Source organism: Erpetoichthys calabaricus, chromosome 13, assembly GCF_900747795.2.
Source record: "Erpetoichthys calabaricus chromosome 13, fErpCal1.3, whole genome shotgun sequence".
Taxonomy (NCBI): domain Eukaryota; kingdom Metazoa; phylum Chordata; class Cladistia; order Polypteriformes; family Polypteridae; genus Erpetoichthys; species Erpetoichthys calabaricus.
Window position 1 is genome coordinate 13,765,422 of NC_041406.2, and position 14,119 is coordinate 13,779,540.

The 14,119-nt window shown below is 41.3% G+C and overlaps 1 protein-coding gene across 1 annotated transcript in view; it reads right to left on the reverse strand.

The window, feature by feature from the left end:
* The window catches only part of srd5a1 (steroid-5-alpha-reductase, alpha polypeptide 1 (3-oxo-5 alpha-steroid delta 4-dehydrogenase alpha 1)), a 78,067-nt gene extending 64,970 nt beyond the window's left edge, over nucleotides 1-13,097 (reverse strand). Inside the window, exon 1 of the mRNA XM_028817969.2 lies at nucleotides 12,743-13,097. Within this exon, the coding sequence (XP_028673802.1) occupies nucleotides 12,743-13,059 (317 nt within the window). The 5' untranslated portion in view covers nucleotides 13,060-13,097. The remainder of the gene's footprint in view (nucleotides 1-12,742) is intronic.
* Nucleotides 13,098-14,119: the final 1,022 nt, after the last annotated feature.

Consider the following 14,119-nt stretch of genomic DNA (forward strand, 5'->3'; position numbering starts at 1 on the left):
TTTCTGTACCTATGGAACTGAAGCAAGCAGTTGCCACGCACTTAGATGAGCTTGCAAAGTCTCTCGACGGATACTTCCCTACAAGAGAGTCATATCCAGCATGGGTGAGACAGCCGTTTACGTTTGACATTGAGACAGCAGATGTCAATGATGAATACCTTGACGAAATCATTGAAATTCAGCAGAGCCAGATTCAACAGCAACTCTTCAGAACAACAACGCTCTCATCGTTTTGGTGTCGACAAATGGTAAGTTATCCTACTATTGCTAGGAAAGCCCTGGAAATTTTTATACCATTTGTTACAACATATCTTTGCGAGCAATCTTTTTCGAGGATGCTGGACATAAAAACGAAGAAAAGGAACAGACTTTGTTGTGAAAATGACATGAGAGTGGCAATTGCCATGGTGAAGCCACGCATTTCTGAACTGGTCTCTCAAAGGCAACAGCAGAAGTCACACTGATTTGCAGTAAATATTCATTATTATTGTAGCCTGGTGAAAAATGGGTGATGGGTGTGTGTTAAAATGATAAAAATAGCGTAATACAATAAGTTTATTATTGGAATACATAAGTTTAAAAATTAAAATCATTTCAGTGTGGTAGTATTAAAAAAGGTTATGTCCTTGTGAAAAGGTATGTAATTTGTTGTGAATTCATGCATTATATTGGTTTTGTTCTTTGAACTCAGTGATGTTAATACACGATTCATTTTGTAAACCAGTAAAACATATACCTATGTCTTGAATTTGAAAAAAATCATATTTTATTTTTCAATAAAGAAGGGTTCGGTGAATGTGCATATGAAACTGGTAGGGTTCAGTACCTCCAACAAGGTTAAGAACCACTGTTCTAAATAGAGTAGTAACATTAAGTAGAAATGGCTGAAGAATGCCACTATGAGGCCATCATAATGTTCTATGATCAAAACAGCTCCTCTATTGAGACTGGGCAAAAGTCGTGGAGTCAACAGGCATTCTGTAAAATGGAGAAGGAAAGCATGAACTAAACACAATTCAGACTCTATACAGAATTTCTAGGCAGATATTTAAGACTCAACATAACAATGTCCATAGGGAATTTTATTAAGATAGCACAAAAATTTTATTTTAAGGTCAAAATAGAAATGTTAGACAAAACAATCGACTAACAACATTTACTTAAATACCAATAGGGGGCTTTGCCTCCTTCTCACTTCGCTCGTCAACCCCGGGGCCAGATGTATATGCAGATGTATAATTTAAACATTGTTATTTTCATGGGAATTGTTACATATGCATAATAGAACTATTTTACATAACAGGGAGTAATTAACCATATCAAAAAATAGTAAAATGTAATAATTTGAAAAGTAAATATGTTTCATGTTGAGTTAGAGTTATTTCTGGCGTTACAGTGCATCCGGAAAGTATTCACAGCGCATCACTTTTTCCACATTTTGTTATGTTACAGCCTTATTCCAAAATGGATTAAATTCATTTTTTTCCTCAGAATTCTACACACAACACCCCATAATGACAACATGGAAAAAGTTTACTTGAGGTTTTTGCAAATTTATTAAAAATAAAAAAACTGAGAAATCACATGTACATAAGTATTCACAGCCTTTGCTCAATACTTTGTCGATGCACCTTTGGCAGCAATTAGAGCCTCAAGTCATTTTGAATATGCAGCACCTCTCAAGCTCCATCAGGTTGGATGGGAAGCGTCGGTGCACAGCCATTTTAAGATCTCTCCAGAGAAGTTCAATCGGATTCAAGTCTGGGCTCTGGCTGGGCCACTCAAGGACATTCACAGAGTTGTCCTGAAGCACTCCTTTGATATCTTGGCTGTGTGCTTAGGGTCGTTGTCCTGCTGAAAGATGAACCATCACCCCAGTCTGAGGTCAAGAGCACTCTGGAGCAGGTTTTCATCCAGGATATCTCTGTACATTGCTGCAGTTATCTTTCCCTTTATCCTGACTAGTCTCCCAGTTCCTGCCGCTGAAAAATATCCCCACAGCATGATGCTGCCACCACGCTTCACTGCAGGGATGGTGCCAGTTTCCTCCAAACATGATGCCTGGCATTCACACCAAAGAGTTCAATCTTTGTCTCATCAGACCAGAGAATTTTCTTTCTCATGGTCTGAGAGTCCTTCAGGTGCCTTTTGGCAAACTCCAGGCGGGCTGCCATGTGCCTTTTACTAAGGAGTGGCTTCTGTCTGGCCACTCTACCATACAGGCCTAATTGGTGGATTGCTGCAGAGATGGTTGTCCTTCTGGAAGGTTCTCCTCACTCCACAGAGGACCTCTGGAGCTCTGACAGAGTGACCATCGGGTTCTTGGTCACCTCCTTGACTATGGCCCTTCTCCCCCGATCGGTCAGTTTAGATAGCCGACCAGCTCTAGGAAGAGTCCTGGTGGTTTCGAACTTCTTCCACTTATGGATGATGGAGGCCAATGTGCTCATTGGGATCTTCAAAGCGGCAGAAATTTTTCTGTAACCTTCCCCAGATTTGTGCCTCGAGACAATCCTGTCTCGAAGGTCTACAGACAATTCCTTTGACTTCATGCTTGGTTTGTGCTCTGACATGAACTGTCAACTGTGGGACCTTAAATACACAGGTGTGTGCCTTTCCAAATCATGTCCAGTCAACTGAATTTACCACAGGTGGACTCCAATTAAGCTGCAGAAACATCTCAAGGATGATCAGGGGAAACAGGATGCACCTGAGCTCAATTTCGAGCTTCATGGCAAAGGCTGTGAATACTTATGTACAGTACATGTGCTTTCTCAATTTTTTTATTTTTAATAAATTTTCAAAAACCTCAAGTAAACTTTTTTCACATTGTCATTATGGGGTGTTGTGCGTAGAATTCTGAGGAAAAAAATGAATTTAATCCATTTTGGAATAAGGCTGTAACATAAAATGTGGAAAAAGTGATGCTCTGTGAATACTTTCCGGATGCACTGTATATGATTTTGTTCTGCTTAGATTTGAAATCAACACACAAATTCTTTTTGAACTTGCACATTTACTGTAAAACTTCAGTAAAAGCAATTTTTTTAATTACATTTTTGTCAATACCGCATTGAATTTTGATTCTGTGTTTGGACTTTCATCACGACAATGCAACGTATAACTGCTCGTGAGTGAATTTCGTTTCATTCTCTCTAAGAAATAAAATGAGTTTGTCGAATGTTTGTCTCAGATTTGTTAATTGTCTTTGCAAAAGCTATTCTAATGGGAAACTGTAAATGTTTTAATACGAATGGCATATCAAGATCTCCTTTGTAGTACATCTTTAGTGGTTAACATTAGGCAACATTATCTTTCTTGGATACATCCTTCTTTCAACAATAATTCAGGCGGTGCAAGACAAGACGGTGTTAACGGTTGTAGATATTCTTTGGGATATTGTAAGTTGATGTTTTCATCTTCCACACAATCACCACCAACTGTTTCAGCATAGTCTATTGATATGCATTTAACCAATTTGCCATGTAACCATTCGACAATTTTCACGTTAATTCATTTGACTTCACTGTTTCTTGGTGCTAGGATTGCCCGTGTACTCATTTCTTCTGTTGATAACCCTTCGGGATGAAATTCTTCAATAAGATTTGGACACAAGTCTTCTTTTATTGTGAACTTAAAGTGAGGAAAATGTTAAAATTTATAAGAGCTAAAACAGCAGGAACTGTGTCTGTTAAAAGCATTCACACGAATGAGAGGTGAGAGGACCGTGTGCATGGGTGTATATGGTTGAGATGAGGGACTTGGAAAAATCTCATGGCCAAAGTCTCATCTCAAGGGACTTGAAAAAATCTCTTTGAAAAAGTCTTGTCTCAGGATTTCCTTTTATAATAGAGAGATGTAGCTCAAAGTGCTTTTCAAAAATTAAAAATTACCATTCAAGAAAAATAAGTATATAAATAGCAGAACTAATGCAGAAATTAAATTACTATTGACTATAAAGTATTGGCAGTTTTTATGTTTCTGACACACATAATTGTAAGGGTCCACTGTGATAACTTATAATGAGGTCAGACGCTTGCGGAAGAACGGAAAAGAAAAATTCCAGCCAAGAGGATGCTGGAGGCTTCATGAAAGTAAAGACAGAGGGTTTATTACCACAAGATACAAACCACTGGTAAACCTCAAGCATAGGAAGGGCAGAAGTCCAGTCCAGTTTTGGAACAGTTTTTTTTTTTTTGGACACATGAAATTAAGATCAATAAGAGTATTGATTTGGACGCATGCAGAGGAGAGATGCTGGGTATATTGGGAGAATGATGCTAAGGATGGAGATGCCAGGCAAGAGGACAAAAAGGCCTAAGAGGAGGTTTATGGATGTGAAGGTGGTGGGTGTAACGGAGCAGGATGCAGAGGACAAGAAGATATGGAAAAAGATGATCCCTAATGGGAGCAGCCAAAAGAAGAAGATGCACGAGAATGATGGATAGTGAAGAGTATGGAGAAAAGGAGGAACGGCTCATGATCTGCAGCATACTACATCATCTATGAAGCATGGTGGAGGCCGTGTTATGACATGGGCATGCGTGACTGCCAATGGAAGTCAGTCACTGGTGTTTATTGATGATATGACTGCTGACAGAAGTAGCAGGATGATTTATGAAGAGTGCAGGGCGCTATAATGTCTGCTCAGATTCAGACAAGTGCAGCAAACTGACAGGACAACACCTCACAGTACAGATGGACAATGAGCCAAAACATCCTATGACAGCAAACCAAGTGCTTTTCAAGGCAAAGAACTAGAATTTTCTTCAATGGCCGCATCAATCAAATGACCTCAACCCCGTTAAGGAAAAAGGCATTGGCCCAGTCATCTGCTCTCTAATTGAGCAGGGAATTATTGGGCAATTTTCATCACCAAGTAAACACCTCCGTCCTTCAGTTAGAAAAGCGGACTCCCCCCGATATCTCGTCCAGAACATTCACACTTTTAATAAGCACGTTTGTCCCCAAACTCTGTTGGTGCTGGGACCCTTTAACGCTGTTTTTGTTCAATTCCGTCATATTCGCGGGGGTATACTGCAACTAAATTGTGCAATGCATTTGTCTCCATCCCACTCTCCACTCTCTCCAGACTTATGCTATCTTTTTGCTTTTACTCAACGAGTTAGGCGGGGTTTATACTTCATGCAACGCAACACATGCTCCAACGGAAGCTACTGCTACGCAAGCGTTGTATTGTTTATACTTGTGCACATACTTTGCATAAATCTGGAAGATTCCAGCAGGTGGCAGTGCGAGATGTCATCACAGTGAGAACAGGTTTGGCTTCGCTGCATTGTGATTTGCCTGAAACGCCCATAAATTCTGTGGACCCCGTGCCACAATATCTCTGAAAAGGATGGATATTTAATGGTTACATCCATCCATCACTCCAGGGATGCACCCATTTCAGCAAGCGTCGTGCATGAGACAAACAATCGCTGGATGGGGCATCAGCTCATCACAAGCTGAACAAAAGCACTCACACACACTAGCATTTTTTAGCATCACCAAATCCCCAAACCTTCATATCTTCAGAAGGAAACCGGAGCACACTGTGAAAATCCACTAGAAAAACAAGCAAACTTCAGGCAGGGAACACCAGAGATGTGACTCCCTACTGAGAGACAGCAGCACTACCACACGTGTAATTATCAACAGTATTCATTATTTAAATGAAGCTAACGATTTATCTGTAAAATGTAATAAACATACTTCGTCATGAAAGGGATATCAAGTATAAATCTAAGGATTCTACATGTGCACAGAGCTGGAATATCATATATTTAACGTGTTCTGTGAGGCAATTGCTGCTTGCCACTGCTGTCAATTCAGGAGGAAGCCCCAGAAGCACGTAGTGATTAACAACTGGGTCGGTTTTAAGATGACGTTTACGACAGTCTACTTTAATGATAAAGTAAACTACGAGGTGTCACACATGTGCGAAGAGGAGAAAGCTGAGTGGACCAAGTCGAGGTAATTACCCACCAGGCCAGGGGGTGGCAGGGTGCACTCCTGTTATCTCTGCAGGCCAGATATGGGAAAACCTACCAGACACCCGAACAATGACATCACTTCCAGTTCCCGGTGCCCAGACTGACGTCACTTCCGGTTTTCAGCTCTTCATGACATCACTTGATTTCAAGAATTAATAAAATAACAGTGGGAGGTTGAGCTTTTAGTTACAGGGCCCCTAAACTGTGGAGTGGTCTGCCTGCTACTATAAGAGATGCCCCTTCGGTCTCAGCTTTTAAATCCCGGCTGAAGACTCACTACTTCAGTTTAGCACACCCTGACTAGAGCTGCTGATTAACTGTGCAAACTGCATCTATGTTGTTAGTCATTAGCACTAAAACATAAGTAACACGATAGTTATAGTTTGTTACTAACCCTCACCTATTCTGTTTCTCTTCTCGGGACTCAAATGTGGCACTTGGTGCCAGTGCCCTGTGACGATGCGGGTTAGCTCCACGCTCCTATCATCCTTCCGGGAGCCCTTGAACCCTACACTGTCGGTAATGTCACCGATGAGCTTGGCAGTGAGGCATAACAATGAAACAAGGGATAGTGTAAAAGTGCCAACTGCTGTTATTAAAACAAAACCAACAAAACAAGTTCAAATAAAGTGCAGTGTCTCAAAAATCCATAAATAAATAATCCAGTAAAACAGAGGTGAAAAGTGGAGATAAAAACAATAAATAAATCCTTTAAAACGAGGTTAAAACAACAGTTGGAAGCAGTCTCTTTAAAAACAAAGCCTGGTGCCTTCTTTTTACCTGGCAGCTCCCCTGCTTCTCCCATCGGGCTTCACAACAGGAAAGTCGCCCTACCTGCAGCTGACCTTCTCTCTCTGTTCTGATCTGCAGGCTTCCCGATCCCTGGCTTTGGTTCAGCACTCTCCAGTCCGAGACTTGGCTTCCCCCAATGGCCAGGACACTCATATTGGGGAATCCACCTTCCAAGCCTCCTGACTTCCGCGGCGAGCCATCCTTCTTCTGGTCACTCCCGCTCTTTACAATGCTCAGCAGGAGCGACCACTACCAACTGCCCTAGGTGTCGGCCAAACACCCCGCTAGGGCTCACTGTCCAGCTGCCTGCGAGCGCTCGCTCGCTCTCTCTCTCTCTCCGTCCCTCCCTCCCTCTCATTCATGCACCGGCTTTCTCCTCGCTACTTAATGCCGCCTTCTTCTCCTTAACCTGTCTCTCTTTTTTCTTCATCCTTACTAGCCACCTCGCACTTCTATATATCTCGGGGACATGGATCAACTGTGGCAGTCAGCAGCTCCCGGGAACAATTACGGATTACCTGTGCACTTAAGTGAGAATCGCCCACATCACGAATTCCCCAAGAACCGCTCGCTGTGAATGTGGGGATTATTTATTTTAAAAACTGGCCCTTTTGACATGAGCTGTGGACCCGCTATACCACATGCCCACCTACCAAGCTGTTTTGCCCGCCTAAGGTAAAGTTATCCCAGAAATTGGCGGGTAGAGAGAGGTCCTTTCATCGGATTGGCTGGCCCAGCGCTGTCTCGGCTATGGAATGGCCAATAGGGGGAGGCAGCTTGATGGCGGAGGTCTCCAGGACTCTGAACAAATCCAAATCCTATTATGTGATATCATCTACTGTTGAATTCTGCTCCGTACTTGTAATATTTTTATTTTTATACTGTATTGAGGATTATGTGTGTTCTGTTCTGTGTATTTTGTTGTATTGACCCCCTTCTTTTTGACACCCACTGAACGCCCAACCTACCTGGAAAGGGGTCTCTCTTTGAACTGCCTTTCCCAAGGTTTCTTACATTTTTTTCCCTACAAGTGTTTTTTTGGGAGTTTTTCCTCATCTTCTCAGAGAGTCAAGGTTCGGGGGCTGTCAAGTGGCGGGGCCTGTTAAAAACCATTGCAGCACTTCTTGTGTGATTTTGGGCTATACAAAAATAAATTGTATTGTATTACTTTCGTCTTATAAAGCCGCCACCTTTTCCAATCAAGTCAGTTTGACTCAGGACTCGAAACGATGCACACAAGTACTTTATACAAACCCACTTGCAGCCAGGAACAATATATGGGTGGCTGCCGCAAACCTTTTTGTTTGTGTCGAGGCTGTTCTTTTCACAGAGGTTAAAGTGGAAAGGTTAAATTTCCACTTTAATCACAAAATAGACCTTTTCACTGTGTCCTTAATTTTTTTCTCTGGGGCTCAAGTACACTGCTGTACATTCTGTTGCTGTTCTGGAGGTGCACAGAAGATGGAATGTGAAACTTTTAAAATGTATTGTGTCATTACGCTGGTGAATATGCGACACTTGAATATAAAAGCACCTTGAATGCATTTGTACGTCAGCAGTTTGCTTCACTACATTGAACCATTCATCAAACATCGAAGCAGGCACATCGATCCTGTAGGCTCTGCAAAATGGCTGACTGTCACAAGTCGATTGTAAACAGAGACTGTGATGTCACATTCCGACTTGATTACACCGTGCACCCCGACATTTTGCTGGTACTGTAATTTGTGCACACGTCGCGTTACTTTCTGAGGACCTGCTCAGAGGACGTGTCAAATGAATGCGGGGCAACCATGATGAGTGCACGTTCTGAACATGAAGTATAAACAGGCCCTTAGACGGTACACCTAGATTGCCCTTCCTCAAGGACTGTGCGGCAGTCCTTCCATTTTTGGACAGACACTTCCTGATGTTGCTTTGTCCAATGGGTCCACTTTGATTCAAGATGTGGATGGCTTGCTCTTAGCCTCCCTCTTAGATATGGAGATACGGAGGACTCTGCCCCTCTTGCTCTTGTCCCTAATACACAGTACTATCTATTCTTCAATTTAGGTCAAATTTATTTGATTAGATGTCATGTTTCTCTTATTTCCATGTGTAGTACCTTAACAAGGGCAGACACTTGTGTTCCAAAAAAGGCTGCAGAAACGTTTCACATTTATCAAACTTTCATCCAGAATCATAGACAGCCAGAAGTTACCTTAGCATCACTGGCTACAAAGCAGGAACGAACACTGAATTGAGAACTAGTCCATTAAAGGGTACACACTAAACACACATACAGATACTAACTCCAATTTAAAAGACACCAGTTAATGTAATCTGCACGCCTTTCAGGACTTAAACCAAAGAACCCAGAGAAAGTCTTATTTAGACATGAAGAAAATGTGCAAACTCTGCAAGGATTCGAACAGAGCATCACGAAGCTGTGAAGCAGCAGCGCTACAGCAGACACTCTGCACCATCATGCCACCAAGTTTTCGGAGTGGAAATTGAAGCACATGACGTGTCCTCCTGATTATCAGCAGAAAATGCAACATCATGGGCATCTGCTGTGTACTTCTTTAGCTATTTCAGCTTAATTAAGCGAGCATTTACTAAATATGGACTCATGAGGCACCGAATACTATGCTCCATGGACGTGGCATTCACAATACTGAGACACCTCTTTAAGGAATTAAGAAAAAGAGAAATGCTGACATTTACTTCTAAGCCCCCACAAACATTTAAAAATAGCAAGAGGCTAAATTAATCAAGAAATTCCTTTGAATGTGTGAAAGAGGCACTTAATTAATGAGTCTGGCAGAGCAAATTCGTGCAGACACACCACATTCGTAGACAAAGATGTGTGTCTGTGTCTATGGTAAATTGGTTATTTGTGGGCTGCTGGGGAATGAGGAGTCCGTATGCTGTATTTTTGTACTGATGTTTTATTCATAACAGCACCTACAAATCAAATTCCTTGACGTGGACACTGTTATCTCAATAAATCAGGCAGTATTGTGGAGCACCGATGCAGGATCCATGGTCCTACATTCAAATCTCCATCCAGGTTGTTCTTTGTTTTCCTGTGTCTGTATCAGTTTTCCTCCCCCATCCCCAAAGATATTCATGTTAAGTTAATCAGAAGTTCCAAATAGGTATTGGGCAACTCTATGAATGTGCATACAAATTTTCCCCTTCTGCAAATGGACGTACTATCCAGGCCGGTTCCTGCCTTGAACCCAATGCTAACAGGATAGGCTTTGCACCCCTAAAATGAATTGCATTCATGGAAACAAGTTAGAAAATATACGCCTGGTATAACATTCAGGTGTGTTCAACAACTAAGTTAACGGATATGAAAGTTGGATCATTTTTCATTTTTCTTCTTTACTGCATCCAAGAGACAGTAATCAAAATGGTTACTTTTTATTACAATGAGTCATATAGATAGATACATAGAGATAGATTGAGATAGATAATGTCCCCAAGGGGAATTACAACTTTAGAGAAGCATGAGAGAGAAAGAAATATATAAATAAAAAAGTTGTCTCAGCAATAATAGAAAACAATTTCACGCGTTAGTAAGCTTTATTAAATACATGCTTTTTAACAGCACTTTGTAATGTCATGAAGTTAAGTGTTGCCTAAACAGGCTTGTGGTGGCTCAAAAACTTGCTGCCACCGCCATGCTTCACTGTGGGGACTGTATTGGACAAGTGATGAGCAGTGCCTGGTTGTCTCCACATACCTCAGTGCAAGACGCAGGACAGCCCGCATGGAGTTTGCTAAAAGACACCTGAAGGACTCTGAGATGGTGAGAAATAAGATTCTCCTGTCTGATGAGACCAAGATAGAACTTTTTGGCCTTAATTCTAAGCAGTATGTGTGGAGACAACCAGGCACTGCTCATCACTTGTCCAATACAGTCCCCACAGTGAAGCATGGCGGTGGCAGCATCATGCTGTGGGGGTGTTTTTCAGCTGCAGGGACAGGACGACTGGTTGCAATCGAGGGAAAGATGAATGCGGCCAAGTACAGGGATATCCTGGACAAAAACCTTCTCCAGAGTGCTAAGGACCTCAGACTGGGCCGAAGGTTTACCTTCCAACAAGACAATGACCCTAAGCACACAGCTAAAATAACGAAGGAGTGGCTTCACAACAACTCTGTGACTGTTCTTGAATGGCCCAGCCAGAGCCCTGACTTAAACCCAATTGAGCATCTCTGGAGAGACCTAAAAATGGCTGTCCACCAACGTTTACCATCCAACCTGACAGAACTGGAGAGGATCTGCAAGGAGGAATGGCAGAGGATCCCCAAATCCAGGTGTGAAAAACTTGTTGCATCTTTCCCAAGAAGACTCATGGCTGTATTAGCTCAAAAGGGTGCTTCTACTAAATACTGAGCAAAGGGTCTGAATACTTAGGACCATGTGATATTTCAGTTTTTCTTTTTTAATAAATCTGCAACAATTTCAAAAATTCTTTTTTTTGTCTGTCAATATGTGGTGCTGTGTGTACATTAATGAGGGAAAAAATTAATTTAAATGATTTTAGCAAATGGCTGCAATATGACAGAGAGTGAAAAATTGAAGGGGGTCTGAATACTTTCCGTACCCACTGTAGATGGCCGGCCAGCTCTAGGAAGAGTCCTGCTGGTTTCGAACTTCTTCCACTTACGGATGATGGAGGCCACTGTGCTCATTGGGACCTTCAAAGCAGCAGAAATGTTTCTGTAACCTTCCCCAGATTTGTGCCTCGAGACAATCCGGTCTCGGAGGTCTACAGACAATTCCTTTGACTTCATGCTTGGTTTGTGCTCTGACATGAACTGTCAACTGTGGGACCTTATATAGACAGGTGTGTGCCTTTCCAAATCATGTCCAGTCAACTGAATTTACCACAGGTGGACTCCAAGTAAGCTGCAGAAACATCTCAAGGATGATCAGGGGAAACAGGATGCACCTGAGCTCAATTTTGAGCTTCATGGCAAAGGCTGTGAATACTTATGTACATGTGCTTTCTCAATTTTTTTATTTTTAATAAATTTGCAAAAATCTCAAGTAAATTTTTTTCACGTTGTCATTATGGGGTGTTGTGTGTAGAATTCTGAGGAAAAAAATGAATTTAATCCATTTTGGAAAAAGGCTGTAACATAACAAAATGTGGAAAAAGTGATGCGCTGTGAATACTTTCCGGATGCACTATAAGACTCAGTTGATTGAAATAATATTATCTGCAAATTATTATTGTGAAGAACCCACATTAATATTTGGCAGCTAATTAATTACACAAAAAGGTGCAGCTGCCTTAATTGATATAAACAGAAGATGGGTTTAGAAATGGAGCTGCAGTTGATCTGTGGGCAGAAGATCAGAGCAGCTGGGCATGTAACAAGGACCACGCTGGCAACTAATAACGAGGGCAGGATTACAGTTTGTGCCGTGCTGATTACTTAGCAATATAACTTACAACGCACTGACTATGCATTCTGGTTTATATGCTAGATAGATAGATAGATAGATAGATAGATAGATAGATAGATAGATAGATAGATAGATAGATAGATAGATAGATACTTTATTAATCCCAAGGGGAAATTCACATACTCCAGCAGCATACTGATAAACTTCTGGATCACATGGAAGTACTAGATGAATCATTCCATCCCAATTTTTTTTCTTTTTAAAGTGTTCATGAATGCAAATAAAAATAACTATTCGCAATTTAAAAAAAATTTTGCATGAATTTGCAGACCTGAGTAACAGTTGCATGGTTAGACTCCAATGGGAAACCTCACTTATGCGTCACCCTCAGTTCTAGGGGCACCCTCGTTTAGTCAGCCGTTCACTTGAAACTCATCTGTCGTTCTTCATTTTAGTTTCTGCTGGCGTGTTTAAACAGGCTACACATTAAATCATTAAAAGCCGATTTGGCTTCAGATTATGATATCAAATAGAGTTTACTTACCTATGCACATAATGGCATAAATACATGGCGATGAGGACCTGGTTTGGAAGATATGCAATTCTGCCAGGAGAAGAAAATAATAACAGCCAAAGCGGAACGAGCAGAGCCGGCAACTCTTGGATAAACCAAGCTACTCTAGCACGAATGGGAAAGCCAAATGTGCTCGATGTGTACCTGCCGTAGGGTGCGTTAACAAAGAACAAAACTACGAAAGCTGTAACTCCCATTACAATCAAGAGGTAAGACATACATTCTAATATGAAATATTCCCTCATGTCATTCAGGTATGGCGAGAACAAACCATCCATTTTTTGCATATGCCTAAACGAAAACACACTTAGATCGCGCTTTTAAATTGTTTATATTTCCGTTTCCAATGAGGCGAGATTTCACTAACCAATCGCTGAAAAACATATGGGGTGGGATTTAACACTCAGTAACGAATCAAAAGTGGTCTTTCTGGAATTCGACCAATAATATCCACGGCTACTCCAATTCGGTTTCATTATTGGTTCGGATTATTCGGTTTTTTACGAGTCTGACCAATTGAGTTGTAGAAGGGAAATATTTCAGAGAACCTGTAATTGGCTACGACTTACGCTAGCGAATGGGGGCGCGGTTTAGATGAGTGGAAGGTGGTGCTTAAATATACTGTAACTAATCCATTCAATACTAAAAAATATTGGTTGCGTGAAATGATTGACAAACAAAACAAGCAAATCCTACAGAACTAAATTAACTTCTGTACCGTCCACATTCTAGTACAGTCTATTTATTAATAAACTGGAATTCGGAAGGGTCCTGAGACAGATTTATAGATGACGGAATTTTATGTTTAATAATAAACGTTTGTTTGTTACTGCGACTAGACCTCGGAATAGCCACACCATGTGGCACCGCTGCAGTAATTCGGGCATCTAAGATCAATTTAGTTGGTAGGTGCGTGCTAATCATGGAGAAACCCTCCTAGTCCGACTCCTTTGGAGCATCGCAGTTCACCTTTACTCAGCGCGACCCTCCTTCTTTATGCTGCAAACACATTAGAAGGTTTGTATCATCCATCTGGTTATGAGAAGACCTGGAAATGTTCCATTAGAAAGTAGAAAGTGTAGTACTAGGGTGTTGTACCGTGTTAGCCATTATGAATGTAGAGAAAAGCCAAGCAAAATTACACCTTTTATTGGCTAACTAGAAAGATTACAATATGCAAGCTTTCGAGGCAACTCCGGCCCCTTCTTCAGGCAAGATGTAAGTTTCGGCGATTGTCGTTCCTGCGTGCAGTTACATTTTATTTCCAAATGGGGGCAGATTATTGGTAGAATAAAATGATTCACAGCCACGGTAAATTATGACATGCATAAAAACAGTGGACAAGGG